Genomic DNA, 25,957 nt, shown 5'->3' with positions numbered 1-25,957 from the left:
CCAACGGCCGCTGTCTCATCCAGAGAGCATGGGAGTGTGACGGAGAGCTCGACTGTCACGACCACTCAGATGAAGCTCCAAAGAATACTCGCTGCAAAGACCCAAGTAAGAAACGCACACGCACGTATACACGCACACGCACACACACGCTCTCTTTGCTGCTCAGTGAAGTGGAATAGATGGCTGTCAAACTCCTGTCTCTTACAGTATATACTGTACCTATATATACTGTACCTGTGCATGTCAGAACTACTGGTGTGTCTTAAAGAAATACCCACGTCTCATGTGAGGTGGGGTCATTCCCCATACATATTATATGTTGTGGAGAGATATATCAATATTGATTGATTGATTGATTGATTGATTGATTGATTGATTGATTGATTGATTGATTGATTGATTGATTGATTGATTGATTGATTGATTGAATATAATATTAGACAGAAATGCAAACAGCACGAGTACAGTCAAACACAAAGTGGACTGGATGGATTGTTTCCATCAAGGTCTTATGTAAACAATATAGAATACACTATTCTATATTACAAGGTAGGATATTGAAGATATTGAAGATAAGATTAAATGAATAAACAGATACATTAATAAGCAAACGTCAAACATCATCCATCGACATAACTATAGAACTGGCTTTTTGCTCTTATTCTATAATAATGGATTGACCTAAACAACTACTTCCTGTGTCTCAGCAAACCCGTGTGACAGCGACCAGTTCATGTGTCAAAATAAACGATGCATCCCCAAGAGTTATGAGTGTGACGGATACAATGACTGTCGCGACAACTCAGATGAGGCTCACTGTAATAACCCAGGTAAGACGCACGCACGCACGCGCACACGCACGGGCGCACACACACACACACACACACACACACACACACACACACGCACACACACACACACACACACACACACACACACACACACACACACACACACACACACACACACACACACACACACACACACACACACACAGCTATGAGTGCACCTCTAACATCTCCAAATACATTCCAGCAATGAAGACTTTGTGTCCTAAACTTTTACACGATCAGAATCACATTCATCTAAACCTCCTCTGCTTCCATTGCTCTTCCACTCCAACAGTGAAGAAATGTGATCATCACCCAGCCTATGTCTGTCACAACGGGAACTGTGTCCAGGAGACATTGCTGTGTGACGGCAAGGACGACTGTGGCGACGGCTCTGATGAGCTCAGCAGCTGCTCTGTTAACGAGTGTCTGAACAGCGAGCTGAGTGGCTGCTCCTCCCAGCTCAGCTGTAAAGACGTCAAGATAGGCTTCAAGGTATGGAATCAACAGCGCCATTTGACACAGATTCCACCAAGACACTGATGAAACACCTGGTCAGCATCACGCTCTGTTCCTGTCTCCTTACAGTGCACATGTCCCAGCGGCTTCCGTCTGAAGGAGAAGACGTGTGTGGACGTAGACGAGTGTAGCAGCTATCCCTGCACCCCGCATCCCTGCAACAACACACAGGGCAGCTTCCACTGTCTCTGTGTGGAGGGTTACCAGCTCAGCCCTGAAGACCCCACCATCTGCACGTCCACATCTGGTAGGAAACAGTGGGAGCTCAAAGCACTGAAAGCACATTGGTTGTCTATTCCAAGAATAGCAGATATACGTACATTATACAAGCTCATAGCGCGGCACTATGTGCCGAGCTATGAGATCGTATAGCCAGAGGCGGACTTACCGTCGGGCTAGGGTGGGTTGCAGCCCGGGGCCCCCGACTAATATTTTAAATATTAAAAAGAATATATATATATATATATATATATATATATATATATTAGGGCTGTCAATCGATTAAAATATTTAATCTGATTAATCGCATGATTGTCCATAGTTAACTGTGATTAATCGCAAATTAATCTCATATTTTTTATCCGTTCTAAATATACCTTAAATCAGTGGTTTTCAAGATTTTTCATATAGAGGCCCATTATTTATTCTGCATTTGAGCCACGGAACCACCATTTGATGACATTTAGCCTTCCAGACCCAAACTAAAGAACTGTATTGATGTTGGCCAATGGTACCATTACTAGAGATAACAGGCCATGTTGATCAAAATAACATGTTTTATAGGTTTTCTAATTGTGTAGACTTAAATTAACTTAAGTAATTCAGCTGTTTAACAATTATTCAACTCTTCAGTGTAAAATTGCCATGCGTCTCTCAACCATTCTGTCAAACTTCACAGTGCGTTAATCGCGCATCAAAAAAAATAGTGCCGTTAAAAGGATTGTGAGTTAACTAGTTAATAGTGCGTTAACTTTGACAGCCCTAATTATTATATATTATTATTTTGTTTTTATTATAAAATTGTCTCTTTTTAGAGACAAAACTAAATAGCATATTTTTTTTCCGCGGGTCGCGGGGCTGCGTCGCGCGCCCCAAGGGGGGCCCTCAAATTTGCTCCAGCCCGGGAGCCCTCTGCAAGGTAAATCCGGCTCGTATAGCTCTGCTATGTTTGAAAAAAAGTATGACAAATCTTTGAATATATATATCTTTTTTAACTTACATCTGTGCTTCTGGGGATCCCAGTGTCCCTGTAACAAAATACTTTGAGATGGGGGCCAGTTACAGATAATTTTGGGGGTCCTTTTTCAGAAAAACTTTGGGTTTAGAAGACATTTGTAGAATCGGCCTCAGGTCTTCATGGGTTTAACTGCGTGTCTGTCTGTCAGAGAGAGAGAGAGAGAGAGAGGCCGCACCACGCCGAGCGGCCAACACTGTGAAATAGTTTAGTGTCTGTCTGTCTGTCTGTCTGTCTGTCTGTCTGTCTGTCTGTCTGTCTGTCTGTCTGTCTGTCTGTCTGTCTGTCTGTCGAGCACAACAGCTGCTGTCACTGTGTGGGGAGTGAGGACTTTCTTCATCTTGTTTAAATATAAATACTGATGAAACTTTTAAATGAAACAAACATGTTTAGCTCAGCATCATCTGACTTGAATTAACTTGGCATATGATTAACATTTTTATAAGATGATTGGATCATCCGTGATAGTACTTTTTATAAGCATTGGTTTCATGTTGCGCTGCTGTCTCTGTCAGATCAATAACCTGTCGACATCAGTATCAGTGGGTAACACCCTTCGCTACGAAGGGTAGCGTCCCAGATCGTCCCAGATCCCTCTTACAAACTGCTGCGTACGACAGTAGACTGAAGCTAAGAAGGCTTTCAGGAAATTGTTATGCTTCTAAGTTAATTCATCCAGGAGGTGTTTTCCCGAAGCCAGATAAGAAGACTCGTAATGCTGTGCTCTTGAGAACCAACTTAAGTAGTGCTTCCTGAAAGCAGTTAGGTAGCAGCACGTAATGCTGTGCACTTGAGAACCAGCTGCTATACTACTGAAGATACTGCATAAACTCAAAACCTTTTGGGGAAACGGGTTTGCTGCTATACGCAGTACCTTAGGAGGCCTGAGTCTGACGTCTCTCTGAGTTGGTTATTTTAATTCATTTATGAATCTTTTTGTTGTCTCTTATTGTCAATCTCTTTGTAACTGTTATTTTTGTCTATTTTAACGAGAACCCCTTTTGGTGTTTTAAGCATCATTTTGAACTTCTATTAAAAAATAGCAGATCTATAAGCTCATAGCGTGGCACCGATTTCCGCGCTAAGACATTGTAGATCTGCTATTTTTGAAAAATCATGAAAATCTGGCGCACATCTTTGAATATATATTATTTGAGAGCGAACATTTTGAAGTCATATCTTTGCTTCTGGGGGGGGGGGGGGGGGGGTGTCCCTGGAACAACATATTTTCAGATGCGGTTTGGCGGCCAACAACATATAATTGTTGGGGTCCTTGACATGAAGTAATTTGAAAACCACTGAAAACTGTCATGATTTTAAAGAATCTGGTCTCAGTCCTAATTGGGTTAACATACATAGATACAGAGTTTGGTTTTATTTGCATTTTCTATTGTTGTATTGGCCTATTGTTTGTTTGTCTGATGTCACATGGCAGGAACAGGTATCTGTTTCTTTCTGTACTAATATTGTGTTATTGGTCTAATACAATCTACGGTTGTGAATTATCATTCTTGGTAACTAACTCTAATATTTACATTGCTTTCTCATCTCTACTGTATGTAGTTTTATAAATGATGCATGAATGTTCATGAATATGTTCTGTCTCTCCCAAACAAACAAATTAAGCATTGCATTTTACGCTAAATAAATGTGATTTTCTCTAGATGTGGAGCCCTTCCTCATCTTCATCACCCCCAACGATCTGAATAAGATGAACTTGAACGGCTCCAACCACACTGTGCTCAAACAGGTGAAAACCATTGAACATACTGTAACAGCACATCCTATACACGCTTACATCCACCAACCATAACACATTTGAGCCCCTAATGAACTGCATAGACGATATTAAAACCTGGATGGATGAAAACCTCTTATATCTCAATGACAATAAAAGGGAAATCATCATCTTTGGACAACGCTCCAGTGGCTCCACCCCTCCTGTCAACAACCTCGGCCCCCTCACTTCCAATATCAACACAGGCGCAAAATAATCTTGCTGTTATTTTCGATAATATTTTTAAATTTGACAAGCAGATAAGCTCTGTTGTCAAAACAAGCTTTTATCACCTACGCCTCCTCGCCAAGGTTAAACCCTGCCTCCCCCTCAAACAATTTGAAATGGTCATTCACTCCTTCATCTCCTCAAGGCTGGACTATTGTACTAATACTATGGCATCAACCAATCCTCACTCCGAAGACTCCAATTAGTCAAAAATGCTGCTGTCCGCCTTCTCACCGGACTTAAAAAGTTTTACCACATCACACCAGTCCTGATATCACGCCATTGGCTCCCGATAAAACAAATAATTGATTTTAAGATCCTACTTTTTTACTTTTAACCCATTCAGGACAGGAACCCCTTTTGGTGTTTCTAAGGATTATGTTATACTTTAGCTATTGAATAGCAGATCTACAAGCTCATAGCGCGGCACCGCTATGTGTGAAAACGTGGCACAAATCTTGAATATATTGTGGGCGCCACTGAACAACGATAGGCAGGAGACACAGCAAGGTTTGCCTACTCGGGCATTTATTGAGAGGATTATGTTAAAGTTCAAATCAGATCCAGCACACACACTTGGTTAACTTAGGTTCTTCCTATTTCCAGGGCAAAACAGTCTATAATTCCTCTCACTCCTATTCCTTCAGGAGTGTTATTTCCATCTGGGTTCCTCTTCAGGATTCCTCCATCCCGGGGTTGCCTGTGTAATGAGAAACACTATTAGCACAGAGTCTGAACAAGTGACAACAGTGAGGGGATGTGTGTTTGTGGAGACCTACCACCAGATTGCCACGTCAGTGCTCCCTCCGTGAGTCAGTGGAGAATGAGGCGGAGCGTTCATCTGTTTCCTACCTTTCAAGCATTACGCGCACAGCGCGGCTGTTGTGTAATTGCTCTGATTGAGGAGGAAGACGGGTAGATACGTGTGGTCAATCACGTGACCCAGGGCGGGTCGCTGTCTTCTGAGCTGGGCTCCGCCTCTGACGCTCCACTGACTCTCGTTGGGGTGGCGCTCTGACGGCCCGCTGTCATGTGACATCCCACAATATATTATTTCGCAGTGAATGTTTTTAACTCATACCTTTGCTTCTGGGAGGACCCTGGAACTACATACTTTCAGATGGGGGTCCTTGCCATGAAAAAGGTTGAGCACCACTGAGAGACACTGAGAGGTCTATAAGGTCTAAATGGGTTAAATCTCTTGCCCTGTATGGCTGAACGTATACAGCGCTACAACCCTCCCAGAGCTCTGAGGTCTGCTGACCAATCACTGCTGACTGTGCCAACCACCTGAACCCTCAGAACAAGAGGTGACCGCGCTTTAGCGGTGGCGGCCCCAGAGCTGTGGAACAACCCCCCCCCTGTATTAGAGCTGCCCAATCCATCGAGATTATTAAATCCTTACTTAACCCATTCTGACCTGAGATCAGATTCATACAAGGTTTCCACTGGGACACACACTGGTCTGATGAACCCATTCTGACCTGAGATCAGATTCTAAAAAATGTCAGTCGTTCTTTGATTTTTTCAAAAATAGCAGACCTACAAGCTCGTAGCTTGTAGCTTGTAGATCTGCTATTTTTCAATAGCTAAAGCATAACATGATGCTAACACCAAAATGGGTTCCCGTTCAGAATGGGTTAAAACGTACTTTAATGTAATCTAAATATATATATTCCTATATTGTCCATGTATCATGTTTGCCTCATTTGCCATGTATCTGGTTCTACTTGATGTAAATTGCTTTAAATGTTATTTGCTCTAAATGTTTTTTCTTTCCTGTGAAGCACTTTGGTCAATTTCGGTTGTGTTAAATGTGCTATAAATAAAGGATGATTTGATTTGATACAATTCACACACTGCTTTTGACATGTCGGAATGTATTCCACCTGTCAGAGACTAACTGCTAACTAACTAACTGCTGTGCTGTGACAGGACTTGAATGGAGTGAGGGCTCTGGACTTTGACTACGAGCAGCAGATGGTCTATTGGACAGAAGGGTTCTCAGGGTCATCAGATCTCCCCACCAAGACGATCAGTCGTATGCACATCAATGGCAGTGACGTCCAGGTCAGTGTGACAAATACACAGATGGGAAGTGAAATAATGTCAGAAAATGGTTATACTTGTATTCAAAATGCTTTGTAATATCACTGTTGTTAGACAGTGTGGTGGTAACTGTGGTGGTAACTAAGTATTTGTACTCAAGTACTGTACATATTAAACACTGTAAGGTATACGTGTAATTTCCCAAGTATTTATATTTCCTAATACATACATACTGGCCTGGTACTCCAAAGACGTAATATTGTACTTTTGACTACATTTCTAGGAAGGTACATTCTGAATTAACGATCTATAAGCTCACACCGCGTCGCATCAGGACACGTTGTGATGCTTGTAGATCAGCTATTTTCACTACCATTGATATTGTTTTGAAGGTGGTGGTGGATTGGGCCGGATGGGGGAGTGTGGGGGGGGGGGGGGTCTAAATACAGCAATGCATTGATACAAATTATTTATGTACACACTATACAGTATAGGCTACAAGTACGCCAGTACTTTAGCTCAAGTACACATTTATAGAGAAATGTATACTTGCTATATGTATACTCAACTACGTATCTACAGTATACGTAGTTGAGTATCTATACTTTGACTCAAGTATACTGGGCTTGAGTACTTTGTCCACCACTGGTTACTAGTTACTTTGTAGATTTAGATTGTTATGATGTTATAAATAATAACATTCATTATTGAAAATATTCAACATAGTTAGAAAATAGCAGATCTACAAGCTCACAACGCATCATGTCACAATGCATTGTGAGCTTTATAGCATGTATAGACCTGCTATTTTCAAAAAGCCAAATTATGAAATAAGGCTTAAGTGCTGAGAGTTGTGCAAACAAGCAGAAAGGTTGAGTAGACAATATGCTCTTTTTACAATATCCTGTGATATTAATATGTTGAACAAATTACTTACAAATAGAAAAATAAAACGTGGTGAGCACTGCGTGAAAAGAGGAGTTAACGGGCAATTACGGGAACTGTATTTTGCCCATAAACCTCAAGTTTAGCAGCATATACATGTAATATATATATACGGTAATATACAGGTGTGATGGTACAATACGGGAGTTTATGGGAGTTTGTTGGAAAGATTAACGGGAGTTTCCTGTAATATACACATCCGTATTCCAAGCTTTTTGCACAGTATATATCCAGAGTGAATGTATGTCTCATTGACAGGTCCTCCACACGTCACTCAGTGCACCACAGGCTCTGGCTGTTGATTGGGTGGGAGGAAACCTCTACTGGAGTGACACTGTGCAGCACACCATAGAGGTGTCCAAACTAAACGGGGCGTACCGAACAGTCCTGGTCAACACCGGCCTGGAGGCGCCAGTCTCCATGGCTGTGGATGTACGCTACGGGTAAGTGTACTGTGGTGTGGTGATCATGAACCTTACACTGACTTTATCAACCGTCCTGTGAAACACCACAGATACAAGAAGACTGGATTTACATCTAAAAGCTAAACGGATGACATTGCATCATATTTATTTGTTGTACCTCTTGGCAGCACTGTTAATTTTGACTGCAAATTCTGATCTTAGTCTTTTGAATAACACCATTTAGTTTTAGTCCTATTTTAGTCTTCTGAAATTGTTTAGTCTTAGTCGACTAAATATCAAAATATTGTGGTCTTTTATTATTTTAATCTTAGTCTTAGTCTTAATGCAGTGTACATTTTTAAAGATTTAGTCTTAGTCTTTTGAACAACACAGCATTTTGTTTTAGTCCTATTTTAGTTTACTACACAACATAATTAACAGTCTTGCAGATCTAGTTAAATAAAAGTCACATTAGTTATTTTTTTGTACAAGACTAGGATGTATCACATGAGTATATATATACGATCTACAAGCTCACACAACGCGTCTCACAGAGACATGTTGTGTGAGCTTGTGGATCAGCTATTTTTGGTGTATGTTCCCCCCAGAATAGGGATGCTGAAGTTCAAGTGTTTAAAGTAAACGTCAAGTATGAAGTTATTTGCATGGTTTACGTACCGTAAAATGACATAAAGGTTCTATAAAGTAACAATGCAATTCAGGGGTGCGGTTGACGAAAACGTTATTTTGCCGATCGAGGTGCACTGAGACAAAAATGTTTGAGAACCACTGCTGTACAGACAGTACTGTATGTGTGATTTGTTGTGAATAGTGACCTGACACAGTGTCTCCTCTGACAGCTACTTGTACTGGGCAGACTGGGGCAGCAACAACCCCCACATAGGGAGGATAGGGATGGACGGCACCAACAGGAGCATCATAATGAAGGATGAGATCACCGTGCCCGTGGGCCTGACGTTAGACTACATCAATGATCACATATACTGGAGCACCATGGGGGGGAACAGCATTGAGTTTGCCAACCTGGATGGAACCAACAGACACACAGGTTACACGCACGCACGCACGCACACACACACACACACACACACACACACACACACACACACACACACACACACACACACACACACACACACACACACACACATTTTCACTTAGTAAGAGACTCAGGATGGGGGTGTGGTCTCGGGAGAGGACGCCGTGTATGTATGCGCGCTCGGAGAGCGGGCGTCTCTGCCCCAAAAAGAGCTGGCTGGGAGACGAGTGCGGGACTGGAGGAAGGGACGCGAGTGAGGATCCTCGAGAATGGGGAGAGGGTTTATAGGCGGCATAGGTGCAGATGGGCGTTTTGGACGTCTGAGATGTTGGTCCTGATGTAGGACTGGTAGGCTTGGGAGGACCAGCGGCCGAGGATTCGGATGAGGTGGTCCGAGAGGCCTCGCCTATAGACGTGGTGGTGGCTGCGCCGATGCGGAACGAGTGGCCGGAGTAGAGCTGGGAGGGAAGGCCGGACAGAGCGAGGATTCGGCGGAGGTGCTTGTGGAACCAGGAGCGGGTGGCGATGGAGAATGGCTTCGTAGGGGCTGAGAGGGGGATCTGTACGGAAGAGGTGGATTGCTGAGGAACGCCCGAGCTGGTCTGTCTTGCTGTGTTTGAGGGTGAAAGTGAGGGAGTCGGAGGAGTGGAAGGTGATGTCGGAGAGGCTAGGATGACGGGAAGGGTCGTAACGGGCGGAGGAGGATGTGAACTCTGCGCAGCGCAGGAACCAGAAGAAGGCGAGGAGGAATATGCATTCTAGGGTTAGGTCCATTGACGCACGTGCCAGCGTGCTTGTGGGGGGGGGGGGGGAGGGGGAGGAAGGGCGGTTTGTAGCAGGCCATGCGTGCACCGGCCGGCGTGTGTGTGAGGGAGGGGGGAGGGGGAAGTGGGCCGGGCACGTGCCTGTTGTTGCTGCCGGGAAGCAGGAGGGGGCGGGGCCGCGTCCAGAGCGGCTTGACGGTTTCGCCAGCCACAATGTGAACAATGCCGCCGTTCGGTCGGTCCTCTGGAATGGAATTCCTCTGGCCGTGAGAAGGCGCTGGAGCCCGTCCACCGTCCAGTCGGCGACTGACAGGTGTAGTTGGCCGAGGCTGGCGATGACGGGGGCGACGGAGAAGGAGGACCGAGAGGACGTAGCGCGGCTGCTGCTGCTGCTCGGTCTTGGCTGTGCCGGCGGGACCGAGCACGAGCTTGACGTGCCGGTGTCGGGGATGGCAGACGAGTAGGCACGCCTGGAGCTTCCTGACGTAGATAGAACGTCCTCGCTGTCGGAGGCGTGAAGCTCCAGCTCGAGAATCCATTTTATGGATTTTTCGCTGCAGCGGCGCTGCGGTTTCCTCTCTCTTTTCTTTTTTGGGTGAAGAAAAAGAGAGAAAGAAAACGAGCGATATGCGCCACTGCTAAGCAGCACTTTTGTTCAATGTAGGACACGAACACAAGTAGTTACGGCTTGAATCACAACAAGTAAACAAGTAAATTAAACAAGTAAACAAGTGATATTTAGCTTTGATCGTATTTAGCAATTTGATCGGCGTGGATCGAGTGACAGGTTGTCAAAACAATGTGACGCTTACGTTCTGTATGCTGAGGTGAGGTTGGAGACGGAGCGAGAAGGGATTCTGCTTGTCTGAAGGTTCTGGATCACGTAGTGAGAACAGGTAGATGTTGGCGCACAGGTGTATTTATACTGTGGTGATTGTGGCTGCAGGATTGGCCAGGTGATAACGACAGGCAGGTGGGTTTGATAAGGAGGGGAGTGATTGATAAGGAGGGGGGAGTGGTTAAGGTCGAGCGGAAGGAGGCCTCTTCTCCCGAAACTACGTTGTATAAATACAACTTCCCTTAGTATGGGGATTCATGGATGCCATTTTTACAAATATTTTGGTCAACACAAATCATAGAGAGCCAAATATAGCTGATCTACAGTCTCACAATGCGACGCGTCGTGAGCTTGTAGATCTGCTATTCTTGGTGAGTGACACCAGTGTGCAGTTAATATGTAAGGCATAATTCACGCATGCGCACACACACACACACACACACATACACACGTGTACAGTACACACACGTACACACACATGCACACAAACGCACACACATGCACACACACACACACACGCAGCCACACACTCACGCACGCAGGCATGCACGCAGCCACGTATGTAAGCACGCAGCCACACACGCAAGCACGCACATACGCTCACATGCACGCTCACACACGCGCACACACACACACACACACACACACACACACACACACACACACACACACACACACACACACACACACACACACATCATACTCACATACTGATACATATTGTGGGCAACATTTTGAAGACACTGTAATTACACAATTCCAGGTCCATTTTACACTCTGTGATAAAGGAATGCTCCAGATTTGACTGTGTTCAAGAACAGCTTTTGTAAATGTTGTCCATGAGTAGTGGAAGAAAAAGTAATTAAAGCAGTAAGAACATGATTTACTTCAGAGTACACTTTACTAAAACATTGTATATCTTATTATAAATAGTCTTACTGCTATTACATAATATTCTGACACTTTTGGTTTTGTGTGTCTGTAGTTCTGCGTCAGGACAGATTTATCTTTGGTATTACCCTGTTTGAGGAGTACATCTACTGGAGCACCGGCTCCATCTCCAGAGCTCACAAGACTCAGGGAACCAACCCCACCACACTCATCAGAAACCTGAACCGTCCATGGGACATCCAGATCTACCACCCATATCAACAACCTGAGGGTCTGTACCACCTACTGTACACAACCCTCTCATTATGACTCTGCATAATGTTTTATGACTAATATTAACTGTCTATCATTGTATTATTATCTGATCTGTTTTGAAAAGCATTACGTATACAGTATAAATACACCCTATAATAATAACAACAACAACAGCAACAATAATAATAGTCATATTGTGACATAGTAGTAGTAATAGACAGTATTAGTATAGTATAATCGGAATTGGCCACATCGGCCATACAAATGCCATATTGGTATCGGATCGGTCTCAAAATAATCCAGATTATTTCATCGGTTTACACCAGCAAAATAAATTAAAAATTCTACATTTAATTCATTCATTCATATTAATTCATTCACACTTGGAAAAAGAGTATAGGCTACAGTATGTATTGATTGGCTTTGGGCCAAGCCCCTAGAGGACCTATAGGCTTGTTTCCATTGTGGCCCTCTGTATAATATCGGAATTGGTCAGATTTGGTATCGGCAGATATGACCCTGCAAATAATGGGAGATCGGATATCGGTCATTATAAATTCATAACTGTGCACCCCTAAACAGTATTGTAACATAATAGTAGTAGTAGTAGTATTGTATCATAGTAGTATAGTAGTAGTATTCAGGGCTCTCATATTCATTACATGTGTACATGTTTTCCTGCAGTGTCTGCTCATCCGTGTCAGACCAACAATGGAGGATGCAGTAACCTGTGTCTGCTCTCACCTGGAGGAGGCTACAAGTGTTCCTGTCCCACCTACTTCTACTTGGCAGCGGACAACAAGCAGTGCATGTCCAGCTGCACGGCCAGCCAGGTGATTCACCTCCAGTTCACTTGTGTTATACGCGTTTATGTCTTTATAGGTCTCGTGTCTGCTGTCGATAGTCATTCTAAAGATGTGTGTCGTCTCTCCCGTCAGTTTGCTTGTAAGAACTACAAGTGCATTCCGTTGTGGTGGAAGTGTGACACGGCAGATGATTGTGGGGACGGCTCAGACGAACCTGCAGACTGCTGTGAGTAGAGACTCAGAGACTGAAACACATCTTACTACATGTCTTTACACTGATTACACTTAGTATTACTTTGTACTCCAATGTCCTTTAACTGTTTCTGACACCTGCATTAAATATATAACTACAAATGTCTTCTAATTCATGACAGTTTCTTAAAATCCTGTTTCTGCATGTCAGTGGTGCTCAAACCTTTTCCTGTCAAAGACCCCCAGAATAATATGCATTTGGCCGTGGACCCCCATCTGAAAATATGTTGTTCCAAATATTTGAATTAAAAATGTTCACTTTGAAAGAATATAATATAGTCAAAGATTTGCGCCACATTTTCACGATTTTTCAAAAATAGCAGATCTACAAGCTCATAGCGCGCACGGCACTCTGTGTCGTGCTATGAGTCCTTTTTGAGTACAATCTATTGGTAAAAATGAAATAGAGGTCCATTTTAAAACAACCAACAGACCATACAAACAATGTAAAAAAAAAAATAATAATAAAATAGCCTACTAATGTAAACAATTAAAAACAAATGGCTTCTAAATCCTAAAAGTTTTCTGTAAAACCTGTGTTTCTATGTCAGTGGTGCTCAACATTTTTCAGGTCAAGGACCCCCAGAATTATCTGTATTTCGCCATGTACCCCCATCTGAAAATATGTCTTTCCAGGGACCCCCCAGAAGCAAAGATTTGAGTTAAAAACGTTCACTCATTCATATATATTCAAAGATTTGCGCCACATTTTCACGATTTTTCAAAATTACCAGATCTACAAGCTCGTATAGCCCAGAATTCGGTGCCGCGCTATGAGCTTGTAGATGTGCTATTTTTTAATAGCTAAAGTATAACATGATGCTTGAAATACCAAAAGGGGTTCCCGTCCTGAATGGGTTTAAGGCCACATTTCGGTCAAGTCCATGCACAGTGCACACACACATTTAGAACTGATGGCTTCCCCTGTTGGGCAATTACAAAAGAACTGTACACACAGTGTTATGAAACATGTCCTGTGAGTTGTAATGTTTGGACTAAACAATTCATTATAGTCAGTGCATTTGTAGAAAAAAGCGGAGATTAGTTAAAAAGGCGGAAAACTTTATTAAACCGACATGCTTCGACCTATACCGGTCTTGTCGCTTTCATACATGTGTTATCCCGATTGATCCAGGAGCACCTTTTTACTAATTTTATATTTTGTATACCTGCACACCTCCTGTGCACCGGGTAGCAACCCTTGGTGGCCGATTAGAATACATCTTTCAGGGTATTTTTAGGTACTTATGTCATCCTGCGTGTTTAGTGATGATTGGTCCAACAACAGTGGTAACCTAGCACAGCAGCTGGCCTCATCATTCATGCCATCACGGTTTATCTGGTAAGACATCAGTTTATGTAGGATACTTCTGTCTGAAAGCCAGGTGATAATAAATGTCCTTTAACGACACACAGCAGAGATTTTTCTTACTCACTGTAGCCTATACAGTTTGATGGTGGCCGTTTGAAGTTTTGAACTATAGGCTATACATGCTAGGAAGTAATACTATACCGTAATGTACCGTGAACAATCCTCAAATATGAAGTGCGGCAGGAACAATGTACCCCTCACTTTGTTCCTGACGCACTTCATATTTGAGGATTGTTCACGGTAGTGAAACAAAATGTGTCGTCCGTCCACTATGCCATTTGAAACTTAGTTAAAATAGCTATATTCCAGGAACAGGCACGAAGCAGATATCCACCAATACAAATATACACATAGTTTGGGGAGTGGGACAACGTCGCTGCACAGCACATGTAGTGTCGCTCTGTAGCTGATTGAAACACATTTATTTTAGTGGTGGGCCAGCAAGGCCTTCTCTGCTGGCCCTGCACTTTCCTAATGCAGAAATTTATAAAGTTTTTCTTTTTAACAAATATTATATATTGTATTTATTTCGCTGCCACTGCACTATTTCTCACTCAGACAGGCTGGATGCTCTGCTTCCATTCTGTGCAGGTACAACAGCGCATGGTATCTTTTAACCAATGGGATTATTTCCTTTTGTTGTCTCCGGGTAAGGCCTTCATAAACTCCACTGAATCCCCTTGCTGTTGAAATGAATGGGAGCAATATAGAGATTGACAGGTTCCTTAGCCAATCAGATTTCAAGTTTTCCCTGCTGGGCGTCTTCTTTCAAGTGCCAGGGCCAGCTAGCTGGCCTTTGGTGACGTTAACGTCTTGCGTGGATCCCATCGCTGGGGGAAAATATTGTCCAATGAGAAAAGAGAACTGGGTGTTTGAAACTTTCTGCGCAAGTTCCCATCTGATTCTGATACTCATTCTGAGGTGGGCATTGACTGTGTGGGTAGTTGTCATGATCCAAGGAATCCAGGGAATGTCAGTGATTGTACAACCTTTGATTCAATTGAGTTACGGGTCGAAATGTAACGCCCGACCTGGTGGAGACAATGTATTAGAGTAATAGAGACAATCCACGTTCTCTGTTGTGAAGCTAATTGATTGTGTTATTTGTTTCCCTTCAGCTCTCCAGGCTGAACAAACACACAACACAACAGGTAAACAAAGATTACAAATCATCATAGATTATAGATAGACCAAGAGCTTCTTCTAATTAAATCTCTCTCTCTCTCTCTCTCTCTCTCTCTCTCTCTCTCTCTCTCTCTCTCTCTCTCTCTCCAGAGTCTGTGAGGTTGGTGAATGGGACCAGTGTGTGTTCAGGCAGAGTCGAGGTGAAGTCTAACCAGTCGTGGGTCTCAGTGTGTGAAGATGACTTTGACCAGCAGGACGCAAAGGTGGTCTGTAGGGAGCTTGACTGCGGGGCTCCTTCAGTCCTCCAGGGGGCGCTCTATGGAGAAGTTAACGCTTCAATGTGGACCACAGAGTTCCAGTGTGACGGCAGTGAGTCTGTTCTCCTGGACTGTAGAACCTCAGACTCGACTAGAAACACCACCTGCTCACCTGACAAGACTGTTGGACTCACCTGCTTAGGTAATTATTATATATATATATATATATATATATATACCGTATATACATATTAAGTTCATAAATCGCCACAATAACCACTTCATAATTTGCTGTTAGAAAGAAAATGGTTGCAACTGTCTATATGTTCATTACGCTAGGTATGGAGGGCTCTGCAAATAACACACAGCCCCGCCTCCCCCTGCTGTCAAAGCAGTTGTCAATGTTTACAACTCCATGTCAATGTTTACAACTCCATGTTAATGTTTACAACTCCATGTCAATGTTTACAACTCCATGTTAATGTTGCACGTGCACATTGTGTTTAGTGTGATAACGCGTGTTGCACGTGCACATTGTCACAGTACATGGATGTGATTTGTGACGGTTAAGTGAGCCGTAACAATTTGTCCCCTACGCACAGACAGAAGAGAAACAAGGGTTTATGCACAGATGAGAGAGAGGGAGAGTTTTCCATGTTCATAAATAAATAGTTTAAAGCGTTCCTCATGCAGTTATATTGGCCTTTTTGTGACTGTTATTATGGTATAGGAGTGGTTACACCACTCAAAAAGTATCAACTTAAATATATTGAAGATATTCACAAAGACACTGACTCTCTGAGATAACGACACTTTTAGTTTTTGATGAAATAAAACGTTGTTGTACTACTTACTCCCTTGTCTCTGTACAGAGCCTGTCAGGCTGGTGGGAGGAAGCAGTATGTGTACTGGTCGACTGGAGACGCAACACCAGGGAGACTGGAAACCTGTGGATGGTCGGTCTGACTGGACCCTGCAGTCATCCTCTGTAGTGTGTAGGCAGATGGAGTGTGGCTCTGCTGTTTCAACACGATGGAGTTCTGCTTCAACACAACCGGTATGGAAGATGACAGTGTCCTGTGATGGATCTGAATCTTCACTGAGGGAGTGTGGAACAAAGACGTCTGATACTTCCCGTACGATCCTGGAGGTATTCTGTTCAGGTAACACTAACAATCACTTCAGCAATGACTGTAATCTGTACAGTTCATTTAATTGGTCTGTCTGTCTGTCTGTCTGTCTGTCTGTCTGTCTGTCTGTCTGTCTGTCTTGAAACTCATGTCCGTGTCTGTTATGCACAGTGGTGGACAGTAGCAAAGTATGTTTACTTGTATTGAGTACTATTACTTAAGTACTTCTATTTTTGTATACTTTTACTCCACTACATTTCAAAGACATCTCTAGGAAGGGAAAAGTTTAACCACTTAAATGCACTTTCAAATACAGTGAAAATAGCAGATCTACAAGTTCACAACATGTTCCGATGTGACACATTGTGAGCTTGTAGATCTGCTACCTTCACTATCCTATCCTACTATAATAAGGAAACCGGTCAGTGAGGCAGTCACTCCTGTCTGTTCTGGATGGTTCTCCTCAGTGGCTTGAGCAATTGCTCTGCACACGGGCATTGACCATTAGCATATACACACAACCACAACGCCTGTTTTAACATTTAAGTTGTTTATTAGCGTTTCTGTGTAAACACCAGAGATTCGGATCGTAGCTGCTGGCCAGACACTGCCACACAGTGAATACCACAACACACACACACACACACACACACACACACACACACACATGCTGCAAACTTATAAAGGGCTTTAATTTACGGCCCGAGTCCAACATATGTTTTATGACCGGGAGGGTGTTTTGGGATATCATCCTCATAGCACTAGCACGTAACTTAACACAGCACGCCGGTCAGTTGACTTAACTCACAAAAACACATTTATCATCCTGTTTAACCTTCAAATAAAAATCATCTGACAATGCAAACAACGACACGTGCGTACTGCATGTACGCACTTCTGGCGCGTGGCTATATGGAAAGCTCACTCCTCCGTTCTTCACTTGACGTGTAGATTTATGAACGAACTTGACCACTGAATGTACCGCTATGGTTGACGGCTGCTGTCTTGTGTTAAAAGCATTTTAACACCGTTTTAAATTGAGTGACTGGCTGTAGGCTATTTACTGTATGTAATCACGGGTAGCAGGGCTTACAACGGGTCCCTAATTTGACAGGTGGGGCGGGTCTGGTTTGTATTCTGATATAATCGCTGGTGACTGGACGGTCTATGGACCGTGCAGGGCACGGGTTGTCAAAATTGGAGCCCATTCACTGGGGGTCTGCGACAACCTGCCTCACAAAAGCGATATGTATTTCATCTTAGACTGTGCCCATCGAAAGCTGATTTCCCACTGCATGGCTACTGCTTTGCCTAGCTGATAACAGATCAATAGCCTCCTGTAACAATGGCATACTTCGTTCACGCCTTCATTCTATTTAAATGATTCTCATTAATGTTCTTGATTAAAATGATCTATCTCTCTCTCTCTCTCTCTCGCTCTCTCTCTCTCTCTCTCCAGAGTCTGTGAGGTTGGTGAATGGGACCAGTGTGTGTTCAGGCAGAGTCGAGGTGAAGTCTAACCAGTCGTGGGTCTCAGTGTGTGAAGATGACTTTGACCAGCAGGATGCAGAGGTGGTCTGTAGGGAGCTTGACTGCGGGCCTCCTTCAGTCCTCCAGGGGGCGCTCTATGGAGAAGTGAACGCTTCAATGTGGACCACAGAGTTCCTGTGTCAAGGCAACGAGTCTGTTCTCCTGGACTGTAGAAGGTCAGACTCAACTAGAAACACCACCTGCTCACCTGACAAGACTGTTGGACTCACCTGCTCAGGTAATAATACAAATCACACCCGTGTGTAAGTGAGGGGCGCTCTTATCATCATACATCATCACATTCCGGCCAATTACAATTTGTGTCCTCAATGTTTGGGTTTACACACTTTTGTCTCCAATGTTAAACACTGAAAGCTGGACATAGCTGGACAAAAATAGGACAAAGGTTACATGCTTTTCAAACCAAAATCTTAGTTGAAAAATCACACCCATGTGAAGTGAGGGGCACATCAGCATGACGTAAAATTAGACACATTGTCTATTTGCTCAGACACTATGACACGACTATGGACACAGACTCTGGACGTGGGAGGGGCTAGAATCAGTTCAAACAGAAAACAAACACAAGGATGTGGTTTCGATAGCCTGACATAACAATCTACACGCTTTGTTAGTATTTGTTTGTAAGGAAAAGTAATAGTACTTTGTTTAACTGTACTTACGGTATTCTCACTTGTCTCTGTACAGGGCCTGATGATGTTAGGTTGGTGGGAGGAAGCAGTAACTGTACTGGTGGACTGGAGATCAAACACCAGAGAGAATGGAGACGAGGGGTTGGTCAGTCTGTCTGGAACCTGAAGGCAGCATCTGTAGTGTGTCGGCAGATAGACTGTGGCTCTGCTCTGTCGACACAAAGTAGTTCTGCTGATAAGACTGGTGTATGGTCGATTATACCTTCCTGTGATGGTACTGAGTCTTCACTGAGGGAGTGTGGAGCAATGTGGTCTGACAGCTCCTCTGCCAGTCTGGAGGTGATCTGTTCAGGTAACACAAACAATACTTCAACAATAACAGTAATCTGTACAGTCTGCTATTAAATTGATCTGGCTTGTCTGTCTGTCTGTCCCCATACGTCTGTCCATCCGTTGATTCATGTCTATCTGTGTGCGTGTGTGTGTGTGTTATGTATTTGCTGTATTACTGTGTTGTTCTTGCTTACTGTAAATCGCTCTGGATTAATTTAACCCAATTAGACCTGAGGACTATTTTACAAATGAAAAACCTACATTTCTATGTCAGTGGTTCTCAAACTATTTCATGTCAAGGATCCCCAGAATTATATGTATGTGGCTGGCATATCTGAAAATATGTTGTTCCAGGGACCCCCCCAGAAGCGAACATATGAAATAAAAACGTTTGCTCTGAAATAATTTAAATCCAAAGATTTGCACACGTTTTCACGATTAGAAAAAAAGCAGATCTACAAGCTAGTGCTGCACTTTTCAATAACTAAAGTATAACACAATGCTTAAAACACCAAAACGGTTCCCGTCCTGAATGGGTTAAGAGCGTCTGCTAAATGCCTACATTATAAATTGTGTGTGCGTGTGTGTGTCCTCATGTTTTCATCTGTTGTAGCCTACCTTTAATGAATGAAAATGTTGAACACACTTTGTCTCTCTCTCTCCAGAGTCTGTGAGGTTGGTGAATGGGACCAGTGTGTGTTCAGGCAGAGTCGAGGTGAAGTCTAACCAGTCGTGGGTCTCAGTGTGTGAAGATGACTTTGACCAGCAGGATGCAGAGGTGGTCTGTAGGGAGCTTGACTGCGGGCCTCCTTCAGTCCTCCAGGGGGAGCTCTATGGAGAGGTGAACGCTTCGATGTGGACCAAAGAGTTCCAGTGTGAAGGCAACGAGTCTGTTCTCCAGGACTGTAGAAGGTCAGACTCAACTAGAAACACCACCTGCTCACCTGACAAGACTGTTGGACTCGCCTGCTCAGGTAATCAGGGACGTGCAGAGGGACCAGGAGAGCCAGGGCTGTGGCCTGATTCTTTTCTGTTTTACTACCCAGATTTAGAGGAATATCTCATTTTAAATGAACACTAGGATCTAGAACAAATTGTAACCAGTGCAATGATGCAGTAAAGCCAATATATACTCAAACTAAAAGAATACTTAAATACATTAATGAAACGAACAACATAAAATAGAATAGAACAGATACCTATATCAGCTGAATCTCATCACGATTGCAAATGCTTTCCCCACACTGAAAGTACAAAAACTATCATTTCATTGGCATGACCACGATGGGCCGCAGAGACATGAAGCAGGGGCCGCATGCGGCCCGCGGGTTGAGTAACGCTGGTGTACAGTATGTGTTAAAATGTGGACACACCCACCTGACCCATCTCCTCTGCCTCCTCCTCCTATGACAGCAGCGTCTCATTTCAATAACTTTAATTAGCATTCTTTTCAACATGCGTGTGATTTGCTTTAAATGGTAAATGGTGCTTTTATCCAGAGTGCTTTACATAGATTGTGCATTACATTCACCCATTCACACACACATTCACACACCGATGGCAGAGTTAAGGTCCCCACACACCGAGCGCGTTTTTCGGATTTTTAGCTGCGTTTCTATCGATTTTCCGAAAAACGCGGCCGGTGTGCAACCACCTTTAGTCTAACCTACTTAGAACCTACACTAACTCTGGGGGAACCCAGCATCGAACCGGCTACTCTACCGGCCACTCTATCCCCTGATCCACTGCCCCTTTACTTACTCTGATTTAGGTTGACAGATATTTTTGGAACGTACCGGTGGTGCTTTCTGTGTCCCCTGCAGGACAGACTGTGTGTAAGACTCGGCCACAGTTTTCACAAACTTATCCGGTATCCTATATGATCCGACTCCGAGTATGTGTAGCATCTTTTGTGTCCATTACTTAAAATGAAAGTAATGCATTTTCTAATTTTGTTTTTACTGCTTACTTTCGTCTCTGTACAGATGTCAGGTTGGTGGAAGGAACCAGTAACTGTGCTGGAAAACTTGAGATGAAACTCCATGATGAGTGGAGACCAGTGGATGATTCTGACTGGACCCTGCAGTCATCATCTGTAGTGTGTAGACAGCTACGCTGTGGTTCTGCTGTTTCATCACTAAGACTGGTTGGTTCTACAAATCAACCTGTATGGTGGATAACATCTCCCTGTGTTGGCTCTGAGTCTTCACTGAAGGACTGTGGAACAAATGCGTCTTATACTTCAGCCCACAGACTGGAGGTGATCTGTTCAGGTAACACCTGTTCAGGTGTCTGTCTGTCTGTCTGTCACACAGAACACACACCTCCCTTGCCACTGAGGGCTACACATTCTTTACTTGTATTAACCTAAAGTACGAAATAAAGTACCACCAACAAAATGCTCACATATTAATAGGTTACCGAGTCCTGACCGTCCATTACAGAGACATGTTAAGAATTATGAATACACAAAAAGTTAGTTATTACATTTAGACAACTCCTTATTTGTGCGCAGTGATGTTGGAAAATGTATTCTTGAATGGTCTCAACTAAGAATCCCCACTCTTAAAAAAATGGCATTTCAGAGATGAGCGGAGCAGTCCTGGAAAAGTGTAATGTTCTAGGATTAAAATGATCTCTCTCTCTCTCTCTCTCTCTCTCTCTCTCTCCAGATTCTGTGAGGTTGGTGAATGGGACCAGTGTGTGTTCAGGCAGAGTCGAGGTGAAGTCTAACCAGTCGTGGGTCTCAGTGTGTGAAGATGACTTTGACCAGCAGGATGCAGAGGTGGTCTGTAGGGATCTTGGCTGCGGGGCTCCTTCAGTCCTCCAGGGGGCGCTCTATGGGGAAGTGAACGCTTCGATGTGGACCAAAGAGTTCCAGTGTGAAGGCAACGAATCTGCTCTCCTGGACTGTAGAACCTCAGACTCGACTAGAAACACCACCTGCTCACCTGACAAGACTGTTGGACTCGCCTGCTCAGGTAATAATAATCTAGAAAAGAACATAATAATTTCACATAATGTGACTGGTTTGTGGTCACCTGCAGCCTGGCATCATTCACTTCCCTGTGCAGTGAGTGGAATGTACTCTAGCTGCAGACACTGTCATGTCTGTGATTACTTTGATTCTGATGGGATGAGAAATCACATCCAAGGTGGTAAAACTGGAGCTATTTAGGCTATTACCTTGTACTTCCTGCTGCCACCGTAGTCCAATTGAATTGTGGAATTGGTCGAATTGAAGAAGTAATCCAGCACCGCACCACAAAGCACAAGGCACCACAAATATGTTATGCTTAGGGCACCCAAATGGCCAGCAGCGGCCCTGATTACCTCTATAGTAATGTCATCAAGGGAGACTTGTCCAATATTTCACATGTCATCCTGATTGGCTAAGATTGACCTCTACTATAGACCGATTCACAGAGGGGTGCCCTGGGCGCGGCCATTACTGAGGGGTAATCCATGGAGCAGGTGCTCCGTAGGCCAGGTGTAGCTAATCAGTGCTGCAGTACTCAATGGTACACCCTCAGTAATGGCCGCACCCAGGAAACCCTCTGTGAATCGGTCTATATTGTCGGTGGAGTCCTGTGCTCATGCAGAGGAGCACATATTTCTAGTTTAAAACATGAAAATGACATTGCTAGCCTGAGATAAAACAGTAAAATACCAACTATACTTGTAATTCACATTCCTATTTAACAATGAAAGTAATAGTAGTTAATTTTCTTTTTTGCCACTGTACAGAGCCTGGTGACGTCATGTTGGAGGGAGGAACCAGTAACTGTTCTGGTATCCTGAAGGTGAAACACCAGGAAGAGTGGAGACCAGCGGGTTCTATTTATAACTGGAACCTGAAGTCATCATCTGTAGTGTGTAGACAGCTGAACTGCGGCTCTGCTGTTTCAACACAAAGGAGGTCTGATGCAACCGTTGAACCTGTGTGGAAGATTCCATGTGTTGGATCTCAATCTTCACTGAGGGAGTGTGGAGCAAAGGAGTCTCGTAATTCCACTGAGAGACTGGAGGTGTTCTGTTCGGGTAAAACACATAAACAGTGACCTCCACTATTACAATAATGTGCACTCCACTTCACCTACACAACTCCACTGCGTGTGTGCGTGCATGCGCGTGCGTGTTGAAACATGTTGCAATAATTGCCCTTAATAAGATACACGTACATTGACACCCCCCTTCTCTCCCTCCTCCTTTCTCTCTCTCTCTCTCTCTCTCTCTCTCTCTCTCCAGATTCTGTGAGGTTGGTGAATGGGACCAGTGTGTGTTCAGGCAGAGTCGAGGTGAAGTCTAACCAGTCGTGGGTCTCAGTGTGTGAAGATGACTTTGACCAGCAGGATGCAGAGGTGGTCTGTAGGGATCTTGGCTGCGGGGCTCCTTCAGTCCTCCAGGGGGCGCTCTATGGAGAGGTGAACGCTTCAATGTGGACCAAAGAGTTCCAGTGTGAAGGCAACGAGTCTGTTCTCCTGGACTGTAGAAGGTCAGATTCAACTAGAAACACCACCTGCTCACCTGACAAGACTGTTGGACTCACCTGCTCAGGTATAATCTAATCATTTTAGTAATGTCCTCAAAATATGAGGAGGGAAAATTACCATCTATACCGCCAAAATTTGAGGACGGAATTGCAGCAAAATTAACCATGTATGGCGCCGACATTGGCGATGTGGTTGGCCGTTGTGATTGGCTGGAAGCTGTGCCGTTATTCCTATTATGCGCTGTGATTGGCTGAGCATGGCATAACGGGTGTGCCACAGCCAGGGACACCCGTTATATATAAATTGCAGATATTCCGTGCTCAAAGTTTGAGTTTTGAGTTTGACGTTTGGTCAATTCCGTTACAAGAAGTCACCCGTTTGCCGTCTTGGGAGTGACAGCTCACCATGTGTTAGTGTTAGACAGTGTTAGGAATAGATCCCCACCATCTGTTAACAGAACGGGTATATGCTTTTGGTTAGACATACCATTGGTCTGATATCTCAAACCCTCACCCTCACCCTAACCTCCCACGGGGCAGCACACCTAAACCTAACCTTAACCCTCTCCCAACCCTTAACGCACCCCTCACCAACTTTAATCCGGTCGTCTTAACGCACCCCTCACCAACCTTAATCCAGTCGGACCAATGCTATGTCTAACCAAAGTATGCGTCCCAACAGAACACCACCATCCATTAACATGGAGTGGGAGAACTGAACACTTTCGGCTCACAAGGCATGTCTGCTCTAAATGGTTTGTAACGGTCTTGTCTCTGTACAGAGCCTGATGACGTCAGGCTGGTGGGAGGAAGCAGTAACTGTAGTGGTGTACTGGAGATGCAACACCAGGGAGACTGGAGACCCGTGGATGGTCAGTCCGACTGGAACCTGGAGTCATCCTCTGTCGTGTGTAGGCAGATGGACTGTGGATCTGACGTTTCAACACAAAGGAGTCCTGCTTCAACGGTTCAACCTGTGTGGTGGATCACAGCTGACTGTGTTGGAACCGAGGCTTCACTGAGGGAGTGTGGAATGACACTGTCTGAGAATTCCACTGTCACATTGGAGGTGATCTGTTCAGGTAACACAAACAGTGACGTCTGTCTACTTGCCTACTCACTTAACCTACCTATCTACAGCATAGAAACAGGATGTTTCTTTTTCTGAATGAATTTAAAACAACATTTTTTGCATCGTCTAATTTCAGCAAAAGCCATACAGAAAGCCATACAATATGTTGGATCTATAATCTTGGTTCCATCTCATTGGCTACTCTATACTGTAAATGTAAATATCTGCTGTACTATAATTCAATCACTCGTGTCTTGTTACAGATCTTCTGTTTAAGCCAAACATCAGCGTCTTCCCCACTCTAAACGGGGTTTCTGAGGGCCAGCAGCAGGGGCAGCAGGTGTCTCTGAATGGGGTTTCTGAGGGCCAGCAGCAGGGGCAGCAGGTGTTGGAAGGTTCCAACTTCAGCATCAGCTGCTCCATCCTGCCACAGTACCCAGACGGCTCCTTCCACCTCACCTTCGCTGGAGCCAACAGCACACACAACCACACCCAGCCAGCTGTCAATCACTCTGCCAACTTCCTGTTCTTCGAAGCAGGCCCCGGCCACCAAGGGAATTACAGCTGTGCTTATCACGTCGACGTTGTTATAAATCACACCAACGTGTTTTCTCACAATGTCTCCTCTGAGAGCGACATCCTCTCTCTCACCGTCACAGGTAACCTGAATGAAATTACCTTTAAACCATTCTGGGCGGGAACCCCTTTTGGTGTTTTAAGCGTTAATGTTATACTTTAGCTGTTGAAAAATAGCAGACCTACAAGCTCGTAGCGCGTCACCGAGTGCCACGCTACGAGCTTGCAGGTCTGCTATTTTTGATGAATCTTGAAAATGTGGCTCAATTCTTTGAATATATATTCTTTCAGAGTGAATGTTTTTAACTCAAATCTTTGCTTCTGGTGGCGGGGGGGATGGGGGGGGGGTCCCTGGAACAACATCTTTTGGGCCAAATACAGATAATTCTGGGGGTCCTTGACATGAAAAAGGCTGAGCACCACTGACATAGAAACACAGGTTTTTCAGAAAACTGATTTTGAATCGGCCTCAGGTCTAAATGGGTTAAACTCACAATATGAATCTCCGTCAGGCATGATTCAATCAAACATGAAGGTTTATCAAATGTTCTTACATGATTTGATG

The 25,957-nt window shown here is 44.0% G+C and overlaps 1 protein-coding gene across 1 annotated transcript; it reads left to right on the top strand.

Annotated features, from left to right (window-relative positions):
* Positions 1-6,632: 6,632 nt before the first annotated feature.
* On the top strand, positions 6,633-25,950 carry LOC310868752 (scavenger receptor cysteine-rich type 1 protein M130-like; the record flags this gene model as incomplete). The annotated part of the gene is made up of 13 exons (XM_083779212.1): positions 6,633-6,658; positions 7,861-8,025; positions 8,847-9,055; positions 11,634-11,810; positions 12,479-12,627; positions 12,733-12,826; positions 15,343-15,375; positions 18,196-18,504; positions 21,238-21,525; positions 21,925-22,233; positions 24,527-24,826; positions 25,080-25,475; positions 25,928-25,950. The coding sequence occupies exons 1-13, from the start codon at positions 6,642-6,644 to the stop codon at positions 25,948-25,950; spliced, it is 2,469 nt and encodes an 822-aa protein (XP_083635338.1). The 5' UTR covers positions 6,633-6,641.
* Between the last annotated feature and the right edge of the window lie 7 nt (positions 25,951-25,957).

The sequence above is a fragment of the Protomyctophum parallelum genome, assembly GCF_964188405.1.
Source record: "Protomyctophum parallelum genome assembly, chromosome: 13".
Lineage (NCBI taxonomy): Eukaryota > Metazoa > Chordata > Actinopteri > Myctophiformes > Myctophidae > Protomyctophum > Protomyctophum parallelum.
The sequence above is the reverse complement of the archived record's forward strand: the minus strand, read 5'-3'. Positions and strand labels throughout refer to the sequence as shown.